This window comes from Delphinapterus leucas, chromosome 7 (genome assembly GCF_059928025.1).
Source record: "Delphinapterus leucas isolate spDelLeu-1000000601 "Yukka" chromosome 7, BTC_Dleu_Yukka2, whole genome shotgun sequence".
Taxonomy (NCBI): Eukaryota; Metazoa; Chordata; class Mammalia; order Artiodactyla; family Monodontidae; genus Delphinapterus; species Delphinapterus leucas.
The window spans coordinates 104,658,984-104,682,230 of NC_143135.1; the positions used below are offsets into that span (position 1 = coordinate 104,658,984).

General features: G+C 44.1%; 2 protein-coding genes across 10 annotated transcripts in view; both read right to left on the reverse strand.

Annotated features, from left to right (window-relative positions):
* The window catches only part of NFRKB (nuclear factor related to kappaB binding protein), a 41,939-nt gene extending 38,890 nt beyond the window's left edge, over nt 1-3,049 (reverse strand). For 5 of the 8 annotated variants that reach the window (XM_089915820.1, XM_089915821.1, XM_089915817.1 and 2 more), the window contains exons 1-3: nt 2,925-3,049; nt 1,719-1,804; nt 415-570 (exon numbers count right to left, since the gene is read on the reverse strand). In XM_089915820.1, the coding sequence (XP_089771946.1) occupies nt 415-549 (135 nt within the window). In that variant the 5' untranslated portion in view covers nt 550-570; nt 1,719-1,804; nt 2,925-3,049. Of the gene's footprint in view, nt 1-414; nt 583-1,718; nt 2,747-2,924 lie in introns of those variants that run through there. The other 3 variants (XM_089915819.1, XM_089915818.1, XM_030764520.2) reach the window with 3 other exon arrangements.
* Nucleotides 3,050-3,731: 682 nt separating this feature from the next.
* PRDM10 (PR/SET domain 10) overlaps nt 3,732-23,247 on the reverse strand; it is an 87,467-nt gene continuing 67,951 nt past the window's right edge. Inside the window, exons 14-23 of one of the 2 annotated variants that reach the window (XM_030764516.2) lie at nt 22,830-22,985; nt 20,920-21,099; nt 19,950-20,060; nt 18,512-18,712; nt 17,714-17,857; nt 16,857-17,027; nt 15,498-15,638; nt 13,094-13,262; nt 9,369-9,472; nt 3,732-6,759 (exon numbers count right to left, since the gene is read on the reverse strand). In XM_030764516.2, the coding sequence (XP_030620376.2) occupies nt 6,562-6,759; nt 9,369-9,472; nt 13,094-13,262; nt 15,498-15,638; nt 16,857-17,027; nt 17,714-17,857; nt 18,512-18,712; nt 19,950-20,060; nt 20,920-21,099; nt 22,830-22,985 (1,575 nt within the window). In that variant the 3' untranslated portion in view covers nt 3,732-6,561. The remainder of the gene's footprint in view (nt 6,760-9,368; nt 9,473-13,093; nt 13,263-15,497; nt 15,639-16,856; nt 17,028-17,713; nt 17,858-18,511; nt 18,713-19,949; nt 20,061-20,919; nt 21,100-22,829; nt 22,986-23,247) is intronic. The other variant, XM_089915825.1, reaches the window with a different exon arrangement.

The window sequence follows — 23,247 nt, forward strand, 5'->3', positions numbered from 1 at the left end:
ATCCCAGGGAAGGTACTATTAACTGACTAGCAAGTTGGTTACCTTATGGACAGAGATAATATGTTTGCGTTTTGTTTCATGATTCACAACATGGGTAAACATTCTAATGTAAAGATATACACAATTCTGCCCTTAAATATAAAACTTTCGCTAACTGCTGAAAATTATCTTGTCAAAGTATGGCGTATGTCATTATAGAGTTACATGTTATTAAACATGCAGAATGTAGCTTATGCTTTCTTCCTTAATCAGACTATTAAAAAGACTTAAACTTAAAAATAAAAAAAGATCACTCTGGTTGCAATGTAGAAAATCAGAAAGAAGGGAGCACAGAAGACTGAAAACTTGCCGAGTGTAGCAAAGGCTGAGAGGGACTGCTAGAAAGCAAAAGACGGTGCCGCTGTCACTACTCACATCCTCCAGAAGGTCCTCGGGCAGACTAACCCTAGTGCCCCCCAGGAGGCAGTCCTCCATGATCCGCGTGCCGCGGCCATCTCCACACGGGCCCAGCTCCAAGGGATCCGTCAGCATATGGTCCAAGGAATCCATTGCTTATGTTCCACGGGTAGCCTAGACAAATAAATGCAGTCAGACCTCGAGACAGAAAGGCAGAAGTCCCAGGGATCTGTTGATACTAACGTTCTTTCACAAAATATTCTGGCCCAGAAAATATTCAATCTCAAATCTATTCTACCTTATCCATACACCCTAACGACAGCTAAACAGCTCTTCTCCCTCCCTTCCACCACTGCACCCTCATCTGAATTTCAGATCTTAGCCAGCAGGTCTCTCATTACTCAGAATACTTCTACAGTGACTCCCCAATTTATAGAATTTCTCACACCTCCATTTTACACAGGAGCACAACGAGACTCAAAGATTAAATAACTAGATCACGGTCCATAATTTAGACTTCCCAGGCCAATAATCTCTCACTCTAATATAATTTATTATTTTTTTTTAGCTGTTGTTCCTTCACAAAAGAAATTTCACTGAAAATCCACAGAGTAGTAAAATTCAGACAGTAACACTAAGTTATTTAATGAGGGCCTGTTGAGTGCCAGGCCTTTCATACACCTGATTTAATTCTTGTAAGTGTGCAAGATAGGGTTATTACATCTATTCCACAGATACTAAAACCTAGGATCAAAATAGATAAGCAACTTGCCCAACCCCAGAGGTAGGACTGAAACTCAAGTCTGCATGACTGCAAACCCATGTTCTTAACACTACATACAACACCTCCTGGATAAACTCTCAGTTTAAATCAGGAAAAGCAAGCACCTTAATATGACTTTGTCAGTCCGCATAAACTCTGTAGGATCCAAGCACCTGACCAGGACAGCCAGCAAAGTCAGCGGCCAACCCACTTTAGTTGGTCCAGCTGATACTTATAACCATGTAGATGAAATGCTATTTTTCTCCTTCCTGTAACAACTAAACACTGCTGGCTACCTTTAGAAAAGTACATAGGAAAACTTTTTCAGAGAGCGTCTCATAAGGCTGATGGCTGGAATCAGGTGCACAGCTGAAGCCACAGTTAACAGGGCCACAGGGAGGCTGAATTCAACCACTCCACAAACATTTGCTAAAACCATTCTCTCTCTCTGATTTCTACCAAATAGAAAGGAGAAAAAAAAAAAAAACACACACAACAGATTTAACAGATAAAACACCAAACTCCCAGCCTCATCTCAGTGACTTTGGGCAAATCTTACCTCACAGGCTGTCAATTTCCTTATCTATATAAGATGAAGGAGAGCTGGACCCGGTCCTCTCTACTGTTATTGCCAATCCTGGAATCCTGCAATGAATAACCTCCAGATGGATGCATTTATATAACTTCACATAGTCACGTAATGACTTCTCATCCTGAAACTCTCAAATGATAAAGAGTAGACTTGTAATACTACTACTAAAATAAGCACGTTTGCACTAATTATTTCAAGTTATCTGGAAGAGATGTCAGATCTACATAAAGGTACAGTGGAAAGATTAGTGTTCAAAGCAGCTGCGTCGTCACCAAGCAACTGTGTCCCATCACCCTTCAGCACACGATGAACTACCGCATCCTGAACACCCCTGGTGCGTAAAGAACTGACTGCAGGTAAGAAAGCACATGGCATTTGCATTTAACAAAACTTTTAAAAAGAAAAGAAGTGTAGATGCAACCTGATGCTCAGAATAAAGTCCTCTTTATAGCCAGAACTGGCACGGAAGAGGGTAAGAGCTGCAAAGCCAGTGTTTTACCTGACTCTCAGGAGGATCACCTGTTTCACAACTTGCTCACAAGTTTCTTCAATTAGCTTCACTTCAATTAGTGAAGCTAGTTTCTTCAATTAGCTTCACTTCAATTCACTTCAATTAGTGAACGTGTAGCTAAATTTAATCTATTCGAGTGGCAACCTGTGCCCTGCTGCTATTCTGAAGAGGATCTCAAAATACAAAAAGCAGGCAGCTTCCAAAGGGTTGAAAACCGGAAGCCAAGGACTTCTAAGTCTTGCGGCGTCCTGGACCAAAGAGGTCCATCTTTACTAGACCGGGAAGGCCTCTCCCAACGGCCTTTCCTCTGCACCTGGGATAACCTTCCCGCCTGGACCCTCCCCAACTCAGAAGCCAAACCCCAGACTCCTTCCGGAGCAACCGCCGGCTCCAAATGGCAAACCCCTCCCTAGCCGGCCTCTCACAAGCCCGAGGCCCGGGTCCCGCCCCGCTAAACCGCACCTCCGCGCCCACAGCCCCTCCCCCAACACCTTGCCTAACTCTAACCCCCACCCACCCGGGCCACCCGCCTCCCGACACGCCCGCTCCCCTGTCCCGTGCCCACAGGAGCAGCGACCCTCGAAGGCCCAGACTCTCGCTCGCTCCCTCCCTCCGCTCCCCGGCAACACTTTAACCCTTTCACCGCCCCGGCCCGGCCTTACCTGCGCCGCGGGCGCTGGTCTCCGAACCCGCTGCGCTTCTCGGCCCGCGGGTTCCCTGACGCGCTCGCTCCCGCAAGGCGTCTCGGTGCGCGCACGCTCCGGGCTCGGGCGGCGGAAGGGGCGGGGCTTGAGGGGCGGGGCCTGAACTGCATGGGGCGGGGCGGGGCTCGCGGGGCCTAACCTAGAGAGGCGTGAGGCCGTGGGGCTGGGCCTTGGGATGCAGTTTGCAGGCGTCTCGTTGGTCTCACCTGGCTTAGAAGCTTCCGGAGGGTGGTGTCGCTAGTCACCTGGCCGCGAATTGAGGCTCCGGAGCCCATGCGTGAGCTCCGTGAGTGAGTGAATATGCAAACGTTAACTAGTTACTAGCTAACGTTTGCATATCTCATAGCCTGCTCCAGGCACTAGGCTGAGCACTTTCCATCATTGTCTTTGTACCACAGCTGTGTGCACTATTAGTTCCCATTTTGCGATTTCTCGAGTTTCGTTGAGGAGAACGCGAACCACGGCCTGTGCGAGAGCATCCTCAGTTCTCTCCACTAAATGGAAACATGTCAGTCAAGCTGGTGTTCCTCCCTGGTTGGCAAATAGTGGTTTCCAAATAAAGCCAATCGCTCTTCCCGAGCTGGCTGAGTGCCTGCCCCTAGTTCCTGTTAGATTGTTGGGAGGGGTCTCGAATTAGAAACCACCAAGTAAAAGGGGAGGGGAACATCATTCCATATTACCATCCATAAATTCCCTGACCTTATGTCTCTGACCACACCAGAGTGAACCAAAGAGTCAAAACAATGTAAGTTGTACTATTTAAAAAAAAAAAAAAGTAATGATCTCAGAAGCTCTTGTAACTTGTACACATACAAACAGAAAGATGTTTATTAAAAAAAATATTTATTAATTTTTACACCTGCTGAGTAGCACAAGACTATTAACACTATAACTCACTGAATGTACAGTAAATGTTCACATTTAAATAACAGGATAGGGTCAACATTTTCAACCTGTGGGTCAGCTTCAGCATCTCATGAAGTGCTTTTTAGCCCTACATATCTTAAGAGTTTTTTGAAAGGATAATTCCAAATCAGAAAACAATTCCAGAAGATCAAAACAATAGGTTTCTCCGGAATAACAGGAATTTTACAGGATGAAATATCTGTTTATGTGGGCACAAATGAAACAGTAAAAATGTAAAATCTCTATGTAACCTACTCCAAAATGCTCACACTGCACTGATCCAAGTCTACAGTGCCAGTGCGTCTTAGGCGAGGCCACAGTATAAACATTGGCTACAGACATTTTTTCCAAATTGGGTCTTTAGATGGCTTATAATCTGCCATGTCTTCAAATCCAAGTCCTTTTGAAAAGCCATTACCTTAGAATAAATATACAGAATACCTGATCTTAAAGCAATGTTGTTTGGCTTGACTGCCACACCTGCATCTCTGGTTGATAATATACAAATTAGTTTTAGAGCCGTATTCCACATAAGGACACAAAAACAAAAGGGGAAAAAAAAGAACTTAGATGGGAAAGAAACAGAGGTCCTTCCGCAATCCTTTTTCTCTTCTGTGTATTTTAAAACTTGAAATAACTGGCATAAAATGAACATTCCATTCAGTGATAGTTTTCCATTTTAATCAGTGAGTTATTCCTGAGGGGAGGGAGGAATACCTTGCTGGTTCAAATTAAAAAGGAACCAACAGGACCAAATTTAAGTTATAAAAACTAAACTGGACCTTTGGGAAAGTCTAATATGCTTTTACCTAGCAAGTCTCTCTAGACTGGACACTAGGATATTTATAATCATCACATTGTAGGACTTTGGGACTCAAAAATCTCTATATTGTGACACAGAGTCAATATTTTCTATTGAAAACATCAGCATTACCTCTGTTACCAAAGATATAGAGTCCATTTTCATTTTCTACACAATTACCAAGTAACTCTCAAGTTCTCTTAGTGCCTAAATTGTCAGGGATAACTAAATGAATGAGGTCTCAATAATAAAGTGCAAAGTCTACATATTAGTAAAGTTACTTCACAGAATTGTTTACTTTTCAAAAAGGTATCTTTACCATAAAGAAGCTACTATACTTCTTAATTTATAGAACCAGTTTTTACCCAGAAATGTCAATAAAATAAATTATTTAACTTCATTTGAAACTGAAGGTAGGTCTTTCTGTTCTGGAATGATAAATTCTACCATGCCATAATTATTCTAAAAATGTATTAGTATGTCACAAAAAGTTGTTAAACTACATACTGATTTCTGCAGTGTTTTATGTGCACAACTGGAATGTACAATAAAAAGAAGGGAAATATTTTCCCCATTGTTCCAAACAGGAACAATGATAAGAAAAGCTATCACTGAGGCAGTTTTTCTCCCTCTCCCAACTGACAATGTAATATTAAGATCGGATTCCTTCCAGATCCCTTATAATTACTCTAACGTATTATAAATGGTCCCCACATTTTTATTTTTCCCCTAGGTGTGAAGTTAGTCATCTTACCAAAAGGTCCAGATGAATTGTAATACATTTAAAGTTGAAAGTGTTAAGCAATAAGGAGGACCACCTTTCCATCCAACCTGAAAGAATGTTCATTTTAAGACAGCATTAGAAGTACTAAAATACACTGCATGCTGTGAGCGAGGGTTGCAGGTACACCTCGTACGAGCAAGGATTCACCCTTTACCTATGAGTGGTAAATGGATCCTGAAAGGCAGGACAAGGTCTCAGTGCTTTTTACGCTCTATATAGTTGTTTTAGTATCAATCATTTTTCTTGCTACTGTCATCTCCAATATCTCCTTCTTCATACAAGTACAACCAGAGAATGGGAGGCCAACCTGTAACCTGGGAGTCTAAATTCTCTTGACACCAAGCATCCTTTTCTTGTACAGGGAGTCCACAGTTGTGGAGTAATAAAGTAAGATCTATCAGAACATGAGGTTCTGGCCTAGTCCACTGAGGGCCAGGGTCTGTGGAAAGCACTACCAAAATAGCCCAACAACAGTTTTCCAAAAAGGGCAAGTTTTTTAAAAATCAGCAATAAGAAAAATTTAGGTAACAGTTTTTCCTTCAGACCATCACTGATGAAACCTCTGCTTCATCATTTTAATTTTCATATTCAATGGGCTCCCTTTGTTAAGTTACTGAGAATGCAAACTCACAAGATGAAGCAGTTGTGACCTAATACACGCCCATAAAATGCACCTTCGCCTTTGGCGCCATGGCTTGGAATCAACAAGTCCAGTGGCCATGGACTTGGCACATCCTTTATCCACCTTTGGTACAAACACAATACACTGCTTAATATTTCCACAAAGGAAAAGTAAGGCTTATCTATGTGTTAAAAAACCAACTCAAGAGCAAGGCAAGGTTTCTCTGTCTTGAAATCTACTTTCCCCTGAAAGATCTCCATTCCTTGGCAGAAACTCCTAGGGTTTGAAGAGTCCATCTGGTAAAGATGACCTTGATAAAATAAGCCCCAGTGTATGTATAAGCCTCAAAACTGTGATTTCCAAACTCTTGAGTGATAAATCTTAAAAAAGAGTTCTAAGTGTCAGAAGCTTCCAGATGTTCCAGACATATGAATTAGAAAAGACATGATGTGACTGTTTGATTCTGGCTCAAGGATGGAAGTTAAGGTTTAGTGATGTGCACTTCGCTGCTCCCATTCCCGTTGGTGGTGGTTGTAATGATGTACTGGGTGGGCTGTTGGCTGGTGGTCTGGGGGTCCAAGTCACCATGTGCAGTTGGCTGAACCTGGACTCCACCAGTGAGAGCAGAAGCTTGCTTTTCCTCCAATTCTGATTGACTTTCTGATAGCACATAATGACCCTAGAGGGGGAAGAAAAAGATCTTTAGAAATCTGAGGGCTAAAGTGGGGGGTAGAGTTATGGGGGCACGGTGGGGAGAAGGAATATGCAAAGAAATGTTACATGGGGAACCAAACTAGGTGCCTATGGGAGATGCTTTGCCTAATTCCTTTAGAGAAGTAGACTACAGAGGTAACTTAAGGGAGCACCTTGGTCGTACCCAATGATACAATGAGGAACTTCAGGGACAGAAATTTGCATCATGATGGTAACCTACCTGGCAAAGGAAATGTGCTATGGTATTGTCCCTGAGAATTTAGAAATTCATAAAATAAGGTGACTATGTGTCAATTAATGTTTAAGATTAATACAAAATGGATCAAAGGAGAGATATTTAAATTCTCCTTAAAGAGGCATAATGATGCCCAAGTCAGGATCAGTGGTTCCCAGACTTCAGAATTTCAAAGACCAGCAAAATTAAAGTAAGAATAAATGTTCCCAAATTTTATTTTGCCAAGTAAAATCATTTTTTAAATGCTACTGTCAAATGAGGGACATTTTAACACTCAAAAGCATAGGAAGAACACAATCTTAGAATAAAAGTCTTTTGCACTGAATAAATTTAACTTTATGAAAACATACGTTGTCTTAACTTTTCTTCATTTTCCCTCTGATCATGAAAAAAACATGTCCATAGACCTGCAGCTAACTCTGTCCCTACATTAACATTTTTAAAGAAAGAATGTGTCTGTAAGAGGGAGAATTGGTCAGCTACACAGGCTGAGAAAGAAAGAAGTCACAGAGGAAAACTCTGGCAGCATCCTTTCCAAGCACTGTCCAGGGAGAAAGCCACAGCCAAATACCCATTTGATTTATCGAGGGCCATATGTTCTGAGTCCACACTCATCAAGCCACTCTTTGATCAGGATTTGGTTTCCTGTGTGGGTCCTTCTCTAGCAGGAGGGAGCTGGTTCTCAACCAAGGGTCCACGGACACCTAGGCAGTTCATAGGTAGGCTTCAGAGAATCTATAAACAAAACTGTACATCAGATTTGTATGTATACTGTGGCAGATGGAAGGGAACATCCTTGGCTATATAATCGGTTTCCCAAACGGGTTCCTGGCCAAAAAAAGGTAGAGTCAGTGAGTCCCCACAAAGAGCAAAAAATTTCACTGATCATGCCAATGAGACTATTCCATTTTATATTAGTTATTGTTTCCATTGACAATAGTGTTACTCTGGATTTATACATCTCTCCTAAGTCTAGTTAATGTGAATTCATGTGCTGAGAAATGGGTGAGCTCTCAGTGTGCTTTGAAAAATAAATAAATAAATCCGGTTTCTGAGGCCACTAGACTACCCTGCTACTCTTTGAGGCCTCTTGGGAAATAGTCTTCCCCTGGGAACATCTCAATATCCCTAGTCACTTAAGAGTATTTTTCTTAATTTACACACTCTGCCTTCCAGAGGCAGGCCAGAAGAAACCAGTGAAGATAAAAACAGAGGTAGCAGATATAATCAACATTGACAACATTGGCAGGCCAGAGGAAACCAGTGAAGATAAAAACAGAGGTAGCAGATATAATCAACATTGAGGACCAATAGTCACAAAGACTCATATACTTTCTAAGAAGCACATTAAAAAGATGCTTATCTACATGTATATATATGTATATGGATCTAGGAGGTTCATTATAGTTATTAATTGAATAGATCTTTATTAAGCATTTGCTATAGCCCAGCCTCCTGTGCAACAGCACTGAAGATAAAGAGATAAAGACAAAGACCTAGGTTTCAAGGAATTAATTGCCTACTGGGAAAAGATAGTAAACCAATAATTAAAATAAACTGTGCTACCCCTATGTTCATAGCAGCACTATTCACAAGAGCCAAGACATGGAAACAACCTAAATGCCCATAGACAGAGGAATGGATGGAGAAGATGTGGTACATATATACAATGGAATACTACTCAGCCATAAAAAAGAATGAAATAATGCCATTTGCAGCAACATGGATGCAACTAGAGATTATCATACTAAGTGAAGTAAGTCAGAAAGAGAAAGACAAATAGCATATGATATCACTTACATGTGGAATCTAAAATATGGCACAAACGAACCTATCTACAAAACAGAAACAGACTGACAGACGTAGAGAACAGACTTGTGGTTGCCAAGGGGGCTGGGGAGGGAGAGAGACAGACTGAGAGTTTGGGGTTAGCAGATGCAAGCTATCACATTTAGAATGGAGAAACAACAAGGTTCTTCTGTATAGCACAGGGAACTATATCTAACCTCCTGGGATAAACCATAACAGAAAAGAATATTTTAAAAAATACAGAAGTTTTTAATGTAAAAAAGAATGTATATATACGTAAAATTGAGTCACTTTGCTGTATAGCTGAGATTGGCACACCATTGTATATCAACTACACTTCAAAGAAGAAAGTAAAAAAGAAATAAAATTTAAAAAAAAATAAACTGTGCTATAATACAGCACCACAAGAAATTATAGGAATACAGAGGAGGTGCCTCTAACTCAGATGTGAAGAGTTTGGGAGAAGATGGGGGAGGGCGAGGGTGGTGCAGCGTGGGGAACAGGAAAACCCTCCAAGCAGCACAGCTTACTGGAGTCACCGCCTTCACTTGGCCAGTGGTGACCGGAGTTGCCACGCCACTGTCTGTAATCACAAACTGACCCGGGGGGAGCGTCATCATCTGAATCTCCGATGCTGAAAAACAAGAAGGAACCATAGTTCAATGGTCTCAGATTTTCATTCAAGTTGTAGAAACAAATACCTAAGCAGTGACCATATTCCCTACTGAGTCACTTTCCATGGATTTGCTTGCTTTGAGAGTCTTATGTTGATATGATTTCTTGATACAGCGAAAGCACCTCTGCTTAAGAATTGATCACATGAGGCTAGTAGAGAGTTACCAAATGTCGGAAACAATCAATGCATCTCCTTCAAATGTGGCTTCTGAATATCCAGAAAGACAAATATTCAAAAATTTTAAAACCTTGAGAGAAGTTACAAAGATTCACCTGTTAGCTCAATATTTTTATCTTTTACAGTCACATTTGATTACTGGCACAATGTATCCACTATTGCCTAGCGATCACAACTTAGTCTAACATGAATTTTACTTCACTACCGTGCGATTAAAGCTAATTAAAAACAGAGTTCACCCTAGCACCCAGTTGACAGCCTCTAAATCACATCCTCTACTCAAAGGAACCAGGACTTCTTGGGAAAATGGCTGATTCCAAACCTGGGTCAGAAATGTACAAGGTGAGCATGGAATCTGGTGTCATACCAGCGTGTAAGACCCTATAAAAGACTGCAGAGTCATGTGGGAAAGATACAGAAAGATGTTCCCACTAGCCAAAGATGGGATAATCTGAGCATCAACAAGGATAATGACTGCAATGGATTTATTTATTTATTTATTTATTTAATATTTGGCTGTGTTGGGTCTTTGTTGCTGTGCACGGGCTTTTGCTAGTTGCTGCGAGCGGGGGCTACTCTTCGTTGCGGTGCACGGGCTCCTCATTGCAGTGGTTTCTCTTGTTGCGAAGCACAGGCTCTAGGCGCACGGGCTTCAGTAGTTGTGGCTCGCGGGCTCTAGAGCACAGGTTCAGTAGTTGTGGTGCACGGGCTTAGTTGCTCCGCGGTATGTGGGATCTTCCCAGACCAGGGCTTGAACCCCTGTCCCCTGCATTGGCAGGTGGATTCTTAACCACTGCGCCACCAGGGAAGCCCTGACTACAGTGGTTTGAAACACATCCAGTGGGTTGAAATTCATAAGTACCCAGCGATACTAAAACACACATGCCCGGCATTGGTCACCTTGGATAATACTAGGAAACAACTCATTATTTTGAAAACTGCTAAATAAAGGAGATGAGCCAAGTATTTAAAGCATCTATTCTGCCGTTCCTGTACAAATTGTACCTCAGAGTAACCTGATGGTTAAGGTAAAATTGTTTTCGTTATGGAAGTTTTCTAGCAATAAGTGTATAAAGAATGACAGAATATGACAACTTTGCAATCCCTACTGAAATAGTGGAGCAAAGGAAAAAGACAGAAAAGCATTATGTGCCTCCCGATGGAACTACACACCAACAGCTATGGAGTGTTTTTTGGGGAAAAAACTGAACCTGAATCTGATCATGCCTCTAGGTTTAACTGCCCATCTATAGGAAATAAAAGGGACAGAGGAAAGCATCTTAAATGACAATACAGGGATGTCAACAGCAAAATCCAGAATGTGGGGAACTCTACAAACAAATGACCCAGTTTCTTCAACATGTTAATTGCAACTTAAAAGAGAGAAGGAGAACACATGTATTAAAAGAAACTCAAAAGGTAAAATCGATTGCAATGTATGGCCCTTATTTGGAACCCAATTTGAAAAACCAGCTATTAAAAAGATATTTATGGGACTTCCACAATGGTGCAGTGGTTAAGACTCCGTACTCCCAAGGCAGGGGGCCTGGGTTCAATCCCTGGTCAGGGAACTAGATCCCACATGCTGCAACTAAGAGTTTGCATGCCACAACTAAGGAGCCCACCTGCCGCAACTAAGGAGCCCGCCTGCCACAACTAAGACCCAGCACGACCAAATAAACAAATAAATAAAATATTTTTTAAAAAAAGACATTTATGAGACAATCACAGAAATATGAACACTGGATATTTGATGGTATTAAAGAATTACTGTAATTTATTTTTAGGTGTGATAACGACACTTAGAGTTGTGGGGTTTTTAAAAAAATATTTATGGATGAAATGGTATGAATTATTATATAGTTGGAGGACTGGGAGAGGATGACAGCATGTACGTATCAGATGAGACTGGCCATGATAACTGCTGAAGCTGGAAAATGGGTACAGGTGCGCTCATTGTACTGTTCTATTTTGTGTGTGTGTATACACACACACACACACACACACACACACACACACACGTATTTTTTTGGCCGTGCCGCGCAACTTGCAGGATCTTAGTTCCCCCCGCAGGGACTGAACCCAGGCCCTCAGCAGTGAAAGCATGGACTCCTAACAACTGGACCGCCAGGGAATTCCCTATTTTTGTACATTTTAAACTTTTTTCCTAATAAAAATTTTCAGGTTGTTTCATCAAGTTAGAATGCTAGTTCTTACTATTATTACAGTGGCTGTCAGCATCATTTCCACATTCCTCTCATAGGAATTAAACTGAGTATAAATGTCTATCTATTTACCAGGATTCTACTGGGATTTATCATGAGGGGGAGTCCTTCCCTGACAGAAACTAGACTCAGCTCTCATCGTGACCGCCAATATTTAGGAGAATAGATGGTAAAGATAACTAAGTGGTAGCCTTTGAGCCTGGTCTCCACAACCAGATCTACATAACACAGCCAAAGATCAATCACAGCAGAGATGGACCCAAAAAAAGAAATCAGTGGTAGGAGAGAGATCAACACAGCCCTTATTCCTCCTAGCTCCTACTATTGAGCTCTAACTGTTACTGTTTCTCCCAGATCTTCAATGATAAGGGTCTCAAACTTTTCAGCTCATACCCAAGGCTGTTGTCCTCACCAAGATTTTTTACGTGTTTGACCTTTGGCAGTCAGGCTAAACCGCTTCTGGTAGCACTAACCTCAGGGTTTTGAAATCAGCTACTCATATATCTATCTCCACGAGATAATCGTCTCTGTGAGCCCATGACTATCTCGTTAGGAGGGGCAGCACAGTGGGCTGGTTTACAGTGTAAACTCTGGAGCCAGACTGCCTGGGTTCCAGGCCTCCGTTTAGTAGCTATGTTCCTTGGACGAGTTGCGCTGCGTCTAAGTTGTCTTATCTGTAAAATGCAAGTGACGATTGTACTTTCCTAGGAGGTTGTTGTGAACACTGGATGTGATACAGACGCAGTTTAGAATCATTCCTGGCACATGGTAAGAGCGTGATGAAGGTTGGCTAACATTATTATCGTGTTGTGTTACTTATACGAATGTCAGTATTAATCTTTCGTACATGCAGGGTCTAGCACAGTGATATTCAGTAAATATTGGTGGAAGAGGTGAATCATGACCTCATACCCTCAATCCACCTACTCTATTAAACCACCTGCCTACACTTCCTCCAGCAATATTCCTGAAGTCTTGGAAAAATGTCATTTCAGGGTGGCCCTGAATCAGACGCCGCCTTGAATTGTGCCATGAAACTCACTGAAGTACAGGTTCTGCAGAGCGTAGAAAATGGCCAATGATCCTTTAAGCCATAAAATGGATGATAAAGCTGATGAAATTCCTCCCCGTGGCTGCAGGTTCCCCACCCGCACCCAGGAGGGCCACCCTCACTTACAGTAGCCGCGGAAGGAATTCCAGGCATTGGGGAGGTACGTGTGCTGGACCGTGGTGCTCTGGGGCTGCTGCTGGAGGGCCTGGCCCTGCGAGGAGCTGCCTGCAACCTGGGAGGGGCTGAGCCCCTGCTGAGACTGCTGCGGGGAGGGGCTCAGCGGCTGCCCTGCCACCTCGAGAGAAAAGAGACCAGGATGCGTTAAAGTGTCAACTAGCCACTGAAGAAAGTACATCGTGATCATGAGGACTGTAACACTGAAGGGAGCACTGCTAAACTAGTAATATTTTTAAAAAGAACAGAATTAATGACAAGCAATCATAACTAGGAAATCCTAGTTTCCAAAGGATTATCTACAAGTGTATCCAAAAACTTAATTTCCGTATGCTTGTTATAAAAGTAAATGAATGAAAGTATAATTATCTTCATTACATTAAAAAAAACCCTGAGAAGCCCAATAACTTGCCGGTGTCACAAAGCTAACCTGTAACACAAACTGAAGTAGAATCCGGAAGTCAGAATCCCCACTGATGTGCACTGGATACTCCCCCAGTTAGTGGAGATAAACACGGGGATACATCCCACCTACAGGATAAAGCCCCCGCCCCACTATCTATCTGCCATTCAGGCCCTCCACGCTCCAGCTCCGGTGCTGTTTCCAAACACCATCTCCTGTCACTAACCTACACAGTCTTTACAAATACACCACAATTTCCCACCTCTGTGTCTTTACTCACAGTGAGAGTATGGTCAGATCATAATGCCTCCCCAGCTACCATATCAAAATCATACCCCTCCTTCAAGAACTCATTCAAACACCACTTCTACAAAATTTTCCTTGATTCCCTGCTAAACACCGTCTTTCCCTCACCTGTACTCCGCTAACCTAATGACACATCCACGTGGTCCTCAGACCCAGGCAAGAGGGACCCCTGCAGGGATCTTGGCTGGCCCTTCTCCAGCTGTGCCCTTCTCACGTGAGGCCTCATAGACCTTGGAAATGGCCCTGCACCCACTTCTGGGACCCACACAAGTCTCTTCCCTAGGCTTGGCCTACTGCAGGGGTCCTGTCTCCTGGATGTGGCCCCTCTCACGGTATTCGGGCACCTGGGACTAAAGGGGTGGCCATGGATCACCATTTGCAGGGGTGTGGATGGAGCTGAGACACATGGGATGGGGTGTCCACGTGGTACACAGGCCCTGTGAGTGCAGGAAGGAGCCTGAGTGAGGAGAAAGGGGAAGCAGGCTTGGGGGCGGCTGTCCCTGGGCCACCTCATCCTGACAAGGAACTGAGTCTGTCCTGGCCCTCCAGCCTTGGGTTCCTTTGAGAAACTTAGAAGTGTGAAGCTAGTGGGCGTGGGAAACTCACGGCCCCTTGTGGATAGAGGCTGCCTGTCCTGGGCTGGGAGAAGTCACCAGAAACCTTACTGGGGGGGTGGAGAGGAGGGGCAATCAGATGTCAGGCCTCCCCCCACCCCCCAATAAATAGGAAGGCAGAGAAAGTGCATGTTTATCCTATGGATTCCACAGCAATTGGAGCCAGCAAAAGAGAGAGAGACATCCTTTCTCCTCCATTCCTCCCACCCATACCGGGCCGCTGCCAGTGCCAACCATGTGTTTGGCAGAAAAATGCATTTAATTTTGAATTGGCACTATCCATGTTATTTAGTAGCCATTGTTACTTTATGTATATTTTTCAATTTTATCATTATGAAAGTACCTATGTCAAGCAGGGAAGACAGAACATGTTTATTTAATGATTTGTGAACTTGATTGAAACTTTTAACCACTCAGGATGATGGTATGCAGGCCTTCATTTGTGCTCTGGAACCTGGGAATGTCAGGGGTGGGTCTACAGGCATCCTTTATGGCTCAGATACCTTCATTTCATGCCCTATTTACTTATATATAGGTGTTATATCCCTACTAGACGCTAAGCTCCTTGAGGGCAAGACCTAGAAAAGTTTCCTGCAAAGAGTAAGAATTTAATAAACATTTTTGAATGGATGTAACTCTGTGATCTCAATGATAGTCTCTATCACACAAACACAGTAATACTCCACAAAGTCACTGTTCCAAAATTATACAAACAGCCTAGCAATTGCCGACTGTCATATAGCCATTTAGAACAGGAAGCAAAGGCCAATGTTGTCTCTAGGAGATCAGAGCCCAGGGCTCCATCTGGACAGGGGAAGCTAAGCACTTAATGGAAGTGCATCCCTAATACCAACAGAAAAATTGGAGGCAGAGGTGAGACTGTTTAAAGGCCCGCAAAATAATGATATCATTTCCACAGTCAAGGAGACCAGGTGTGAAGATTGCATGTCTTCGCTCTTAGTACATCTTCAGGGTCCCTGAGGCCACATGAACCTGAGACTAGTCCCTGGAGTAGTCAGTGGGAGCAGCGTACCTGGGAGGTGGGCGCGGCCGGGGCGGGGGGCTCCGTGACCTGGATGTGTTGCACCTGGATGGCATGCTGTGTGTAGGTCTGAGGGTCGTGGAGCTGGGCGACGTCCACCGTGGACTGCTGGGACTGGTGAGGGGAAGTGGCCTGCGGGAGGAGAAACCCAGACCCACGCTGATTAAGGTTAAAGGAAAGCCTTCCAGAGAAAAGGTGTAGCTAAAACAACATCCCAGCAGCAGAACAGGCAGGGCTTCAGAGCCGGGGCTCACTCCCGGAGGGCCCACACCGGGGCCAAGCTGCCAAGCATCAGGGAAAAAAATAGTTTTAAAAATTATGCTTATTAACCATAAGACAGTAACGCGATTTCATTCTGGAAGAGGAGGAGATGAGGGAATATAGCTCCTAATAAGAAGCTGACTGAGAAGCTCTCAGGAATCAAAAATCTTTTTTCCCTTAAGTTTCAATTAATTTTAATGGCCTACCCTTTGTCAGTTAAAAGAGATCAAAGGAGAAAATTCGCTTTCAGCTTGTCACACTTAACCACTAGAACAGTGGTTCCTAACCTTTTATGTATCACAGACAACAGACCCTTTTTCTAAAATAATGTACATATATATCATAATTTACAGACAACTTCAGGGATTCATAGATTCCTCCAAAGCCTAAAATTAAGAACGCTCCTATTAAAAAAAAAAAAAAAAAAAACAGATAAAGAATAGTCAATGACAGTGGCAACTTCCTCCTTCTGCTTTCATATTAGTTTTAAATTTTCAGAGTCCAATTTATTTCAAAGCAAAACGTTTGTTTATGTGTGCCTTGAGTACATTTCCTTAGTATAATTAAATGAAACAATAGTTCTGGGAGGACTTTTTTCTTTTAGCTCCTGAATCAGTAAGAATGAGGTATTAATTACCTTGTAGAAGGAACAGTTATAACTTGCTACTAATAAGGTACTAAGCGATATTCAAAATTCACAATTATTCCTTACAACCTCCAACTGACAGACGTCATTTGATGCCTGGGTAGGGGCTGATCAAACAGGCTCCTCACCAAGTAGTCCACCTGGGTGCCCAGGGTAAGGGTTCAGAAGAGGCTCAGTGCTGGCCTGCAGTAGGGCAGGATAGTGGTACACACTGGAGCCGAAAATCTCTGGACACTGTTGACAGAAATCTCTTACACTGCTGAGTCCAGAGCCCTCGACAGCCAGGGCTTTACAAATGCCTTAGACCCCAAGCTGACATGCACAGTATGTAGGGCCCAGCCCCAGCTCTGAGAATTAGGTGTTTTAGCTGACCCCAGCTGCTGTGCTGGCTGGTGGCAATATGGCATTCACGCAGGTAAAGAGAAATAAACGCAGGACAGTACCGGGGCCACCTGCACCACTTGAAGCTGTATGTGCTGAGGCTGCTGGAGACCAGATGTAGACTGCGACACAGGAATGTACTGGATTCTCTGGTAGTCCCCTTGCGGCGTTCGGTAATCCGTCGTCAAGGTCTGGGACAGTTCTGTCATAGCCTGGGTTAGCAAGTCTGTTGTCTGCAAAAATCACAAAAAAGCACATCAGTTGATAACACTGCTGCTTGTGGCTATTTCAGTGCTCTGAAATCCTACAAAAAATTGGTTTGTCTAACTGGTGGGATCATGGGACCGCAAATAAGCCCTGAGCTCGGATAGAAAAATACCCAGAGTTAAGAAGGTGTTGGAAGATTACCTATATACCTCTAGCTGTCTGTCTGTCAGGCCCAGGGAGTTACCCCGGAGGTTCTGACAATCTTTTTTTTTTTTTTTTGCTGTACGCGGGCCTCTCACTGTTGTGGCCTCTCCCGTTGTGGAGCACAGGCTCCGGACGCGCAAGCTCAGCGGCCGTGGCTCACGGGCCCAGCCGCTCCTCGGCATGTGGGATCCTCCCGGACCGGGGCATGAACCCGTGTCCCCTGCATCGGCAGACGGACTCTCAACCACTGCGCCACCAGGGAGGCCCAGTTCTGACAATCTTGAAGTGAACAAGCAGCACTGAGAATTTCCTGCTACTCCTTTTACAGAGAGCTTTGGAAAGCACCGACTGGGAGACCCAATCGTTAAGCATCATGCCTGGTATAGAACCCTGAAGGGCGGTGGGCTACATCTGCAGCCAATTAAATACCAAGACAGACATGGCCTTGGCACTGAAGCTGTGATGGGCAGCAGAGGACAGGAGTCGCTCTTACCGGTCACACACTTACCACCACAGTCTCTCCGGTAGCACTGTCTGTAGTTAAAACAGCTGGAGCCGCACTGATCACGGCTGTTGTCAGAGGTGTGTGTATGGTGTTGGGTAGCTGGGCGTACTCTGGATGCTTCTTTCGAATGTGCTGTACCATCTTGGTCTGAAAAGTTATGGCGAAAACCAAGAAGAATTACTAGAATAGGTTATTTTCGATCTTTCTCAAATGCAAGCCCTCCAATGTTTCCTATAGTCCTTCATGTTATGTTTAAAAGAAAAAAAAGAGTAACACTGGCTCTGCCTGCCCTCCCTGAAGCGGGACAATGGTATGAAAGGGAAAAAAGAAGACGCTGGAAAGAAAGTAAAGACTTGTGTGACCCCCCCACGCTATCAGGCAAGGTCAGAATACCTCACAGCATCCCGTGATCCCACCAATACCTGCAGCAATCAATGACTGCATTCCCCCGCAGCAACAATGACCCCCTTTTCAAGAACCATCATTTAAGTTCTTATGTAGCGCTGCTGCAAGCCTGAGCTCATAAACCACGAGCAGGGAATATTCAAATCGGAGCCCCACCTCGGGCCAAGGGCAAAGGAAACCATTCAAGTGGTCGGATGGTACTAATTCCCGGGAAAGTCCACCGTATTCCCTTCCCGTTCTGTGCTATGCTCCCTGTTCTCAGGAAGCAGCTCCTTTAGCACCCCCATCAATTCAGAAGATGCCATCACGGCATCTGGATAAGTACCATCTTCTCTTAAGCAATGTTCCCTTAAACCATGATCCTGGTTTCGACGTGGTCCAAAGCCTTCCCCGTACCTTGCTGCTGTACTGTTTGGAGCAGTGAGGGCAGCACACGGGCGGGGTAGCTATAGTGCCCGTGAGCTGGGTGTGGGTGCTCAGCATGGGGTCTGGTTCTCCAGGGCCAGCGGGACGAAGTTTCCGAATGCTTGGTGGGAGCTCAGCCCCAGGATGGTTCTTCAGAATGTGGGCTTTTCGCTTGCTGGCACTTTTATAAACCTGCAAATTCAATAGCTTTGCCATGGAAGCAGTGTATACTTCCACTTCCTGGCTTAAGGCAATCTAACAATTTCATTACAAGGAAATGAGAGAAAGTATTCACGTAGTCCAAACTAAAATATATTAACAGATATACTGAAGGATAATGGGGATATAACATAAATCAGAATAACGTAAGAACATAACATAGATATGTGAGGCATCTGCCTTGAATTTTTATACATCTAAGATAGGAATAGTAAAAACACCTTTACCTTTACCCTGAAGCTTAAGAGGTGAATATACAGTCATAGAAACAATTTCTTTTAAGGCCAGTTCACCCTTTAGTCTTTCTGTGAAAGCTCTCATGTGACGTACATAGTTGACTACTAGATGCCAAAGAATCTTCCAAAATGGCAAGTCTAATAGCAACTAGAACCTGTAGTGGTGAATCTGTGCTTTAAAAATGTTTCTTACTTTTTTTTTTTTTTTTTTTTTTTGCGGTACGCGGGCCTCTCACTGTTGTGGCCTCTCCCGTTGCGGAGCACAGGCTCCAGACGTGCAGGCTCAGCGGCCATGGCTCACGGGCCCAGCCGCTCCGCGGGACGTGGGATCTTCCCGGACCGGGGCACGAACCCGTGTCCCCTGCATCGGCAGGCGGACTCTCAACCAGTGCGCCACCAGGGAAGCCCTGTTTCTTACTTTTAAGTTGACACTACTTATGCACAGCTTATAACTGATACAGCTGACATCGTATAAGGAGACAATATTACAATGAAACAATGAATGTATATTCTAGTCCTGTGCTTTTTGTAACTATGCAAAAATCAAGAATGGAGTAGTACAAACAGAGCATTCCACCACAAGACTTTTTCACATCCTACTCAATCTCCTAGAAATCCAAAATCTACTCTGTACTTTACAAGTAGGATGACAAACACCCTCATTTTAGAGCTTAGGAATTTAAAATGAATTCGTATACTAAGCTCTTGGTAATAAGCCTCTTCTTTAACGGCAAAAATCACAGAGAGAAGGAACAAGAAAAACAGAGCTGACTAATTCTTAAGAAAAAAATTTTGGCTTAAAATGAGGCTGCACTCCTAGCCCTTTCTTGTCTGAATGGGAGACTACTGAGAGACAGGGAACCATCTGTTAAGAGAAACTGCAAGATCCTAGTATATATATATATACATGCAGACAAACTGGCCCTGAGCGGGGCTCCCACAGAGGTATCCTCCTATGGACAGTTTCCTTTTACCTTATCACAATACTGACAAAAGTAGTCACGGTTGGGCTTTATGATGGGTAGAGTTAACTCTGGCACCTCTTCTATCTTCATGTCTGGGTGTCTCTTTGATAAGTGATTTACCTAAAAGGAAAAAAAAAAAGCAAATGAGAAGAAGAGACCCCGTGACCAGCAGACGCTGAACAAATACCTCCGATACTGAGTGCAAGCAGCTGAAACTCTCTGAAGCGACACCCCAAAACATGAGGCCTTTGGCCACAACCGGCACTGCCAGGACCCTCTGACACCGACGCATTAACAGGAGTTAACAGTAATTCAGCAAATCACTGAAGGTGAATTGGGTTGCTGTGGATTCCACCGATAGCCTTTGACTGAAAGAGCTGCTGGTGGAAAAATGGAAAATCACACTAGCAGGAATTTCTTTCGAGAATTCTCCTGATGCAAGCCTCTCCTTCATTATTCAGTGCCCTGGCCTTACCGAGGACGTTGAATGAGATACAGATATATTCTGCAAACACTGTCATCAGGGCCCAGTGAGTTGAGAGCGGAGACCCGGCTCTCCTGGTGCTTCAGCTAACCCGGTTCGCATACCCTGCCTTGGTGGAAAGTTCCCTTCTATTGCTGTGTCATATCTGGAACAACTGGTGTGGGGGGGCTGCAAGGCAACGACCCCGCCAGAGAGTACGTTCAGGAACACAGGAGCGAACAGGAAGAGGAAGCACAGAGCAGAGCCGGAGAGGGGCAAAGCAAAGCAAAACAAGCAATGAAAAGTGATCAACAGACCTCTTCCGAGAAACACCGGAAATGAACCATGGCAAAGGCAGCAAGGGGTGACCAGGGGGGAGAGAAGCCCCAGGCTGGGAACTGTTCGCCTCCACTTTGTCCCCGGCCAGGGACGAAACCCAGTGACAGGTTTAGTGCCGAATACTGTGCCAGAGCCATCGCCTGGGCAGGGGCGGGCGGTCCGGAGCCTGGCACTGACCAGCATGCCTCGTCTCCGGAAGCCCATCATGCACAGGCGGCACTTGAACGTGAAGCTGTCGTAGTCGGTGGACGTGATGCGCGGCTTGAACGTCTTGGAGCGGCTGATGCGGTCAGCTTTCTTGGCCTCCCTCTCAGGGTTGTGCATCCTCTGCATGTGTTCCCGTAGTTTGTCTTTTCGCTGTTTAGAGAGGATTTTTGAGAAGGCAGAGGGGTGGGGAGTGGGAGTAGAAGATTTTTAATTGAAGGGGTAAAAAAAAAAAAAAATCAATACAAGTTAGCAGTAACACAACCCACCAGGCTACATCCGAGGACACGGCAACCCTGGCTGGGAATTACTCTGTTCGCTAGCAAGTAAGTGCATTCCAATGAGCCTTGCTTGAAAATGACCATCCAGTTTGAAAACTACACAATGATTTTTGAGAAGAAAGGTTTTACATTTATGTAGAAGTGATCAAAGGGCACGTGGAATAAGTTTGGTATTAAGAACTACAAGACAGGGACTTCCCTAGCAGTCCAGCGGTTAAGATTCCACACTTCCACTGCAGGGGTTGCGGGTTCCATCCCTGGTCGGGGGGACTGAGATCCCACATGCCTTGCAGTGCAGCCAAAAAGTTTAAAAAAAAAAAAAAAAGAACTACAAGACAAACTGATAATGGATGGTAGGTAATACTGGATTTACAAAGCCATGCGTGTTCTCAATTACCACATGTTTTAACACACATAATGACATTCCTCTAAATCCCAAATGAATTTAAGTAAGTATCTCTCATCATATAAATTTAGCAGTTCAAGTAAGCAGTTACACTGCCTGCTATGGATGGGGCACACGGTCTAGGTCACAGCTCTTAGTCTGATAATCTAATCTTCTAGTGATACATGTTGATGTGAGTCCACAGACAGAAAATGGAGCAGAGCCCATCCTGAATAAAAACAAATTCCAAAAATGCCAGCTCGCTTATCCAGTGAGGCTCTGCTCCTGGACATACGATTACACTGCTATCGGTCTTAGAAAGATTTTGAACCTTTCTACCAGACCAGTTCTTTCCACATTTTGGTACGAGGATGTTTCTGTAACTACTTCATTTTTCAGCACATTTATTTAACAAACATTTCTTGAATGACCACCGTGTATCTGGAACCATGCTAAGTTCAGAGGTGCAACGCCAGGCATCCCCACCAACTCCACACTCTACACAAATGCCTCCTTTTAAAATTAGTTCTCCCCTCCTGAATCCATTTCGGATTCTTTTCCAGTTTCTATGACAGCATGACCTACTCATATTCTGCAGAGTGTCTCTCAGGGACATCTTTGCAGAATCATCTGGTTTCCCCACGAACCATATTTTATCATTTTCACATTCATTTGTTTAACTCTTATCTCTGAGTCTCCCGTGGGTTTGTCCATTGTTTTCTTCTAAATTCCAGGCCCATTTCTGATACTTATTATTTTTTATCTTAATCCTGTAAGTCATTAACATTCCCCAAAATAGTCTAAGCCCTCTCAACATCCCACAGATTTCCCACCTCTGTTGGATGACAGTCCTCATGCCCCAGGGCTCAATTATCAGGCTCCTACACTTAATAAGGGCTCAGTACAAAATTTGGTGGGTAAATGTATTGTCCTCTTAGGAGTTCCTCGATAGCAATTTAGTTCTATTCGTTATACACTTGGATTCTTGTAAAAGATGCATTAGTACTCTGTTTGGGGGTTTGAATTAATTATTTTGGGAAATTAAGGTGAGTTTTCCCCTTAATTTTATCTTAACGACTAAGTCAAACATGAGGCCCAAAGTACATCTCAAGTCTGCTCTTTGAGCATAGATGATACACCCGTGAAATGAGCAGGCTCACCCTCAGCTTGTCAGTTTCAGCGGCCGGAGAACGCCCAGGCTGCTTGCTGGTTCCTACCTTAAACTGCTTCCCACACGTAGAACACAGGAAGTCCTTACGGTCTGAGTGCCGGAGCATATGCAGCCGCAGCTTGTCGGGGCGGCAGAAGGCCTTGTCGCACTCCGTACACTGGTAGATCTTTTCCGAGTGGAAGCTTCGCACGTGTTTTTTCACCTGGCAGTGAGGACACAGAAAGTCAGGGGAAATGACCAAAGGCAGCTCAGCGACGCTAGAGGGAGCCAAACGCCGTGCCGTGGATCTTCATCAACCTGGCCTGGGAGCCAATCAGGTGTGACTGATAACGGGCCTCAGTAACACTATCCCCATCGCAGAGGCCAGAAAGCCTTACCAACCTCGACCTCCCACAGAACTTGAAGAGGAAGAAGAAAATGTTCGCTTAGTCCAAGCCCTGATCACGTGGAACCCATTTTTCTTT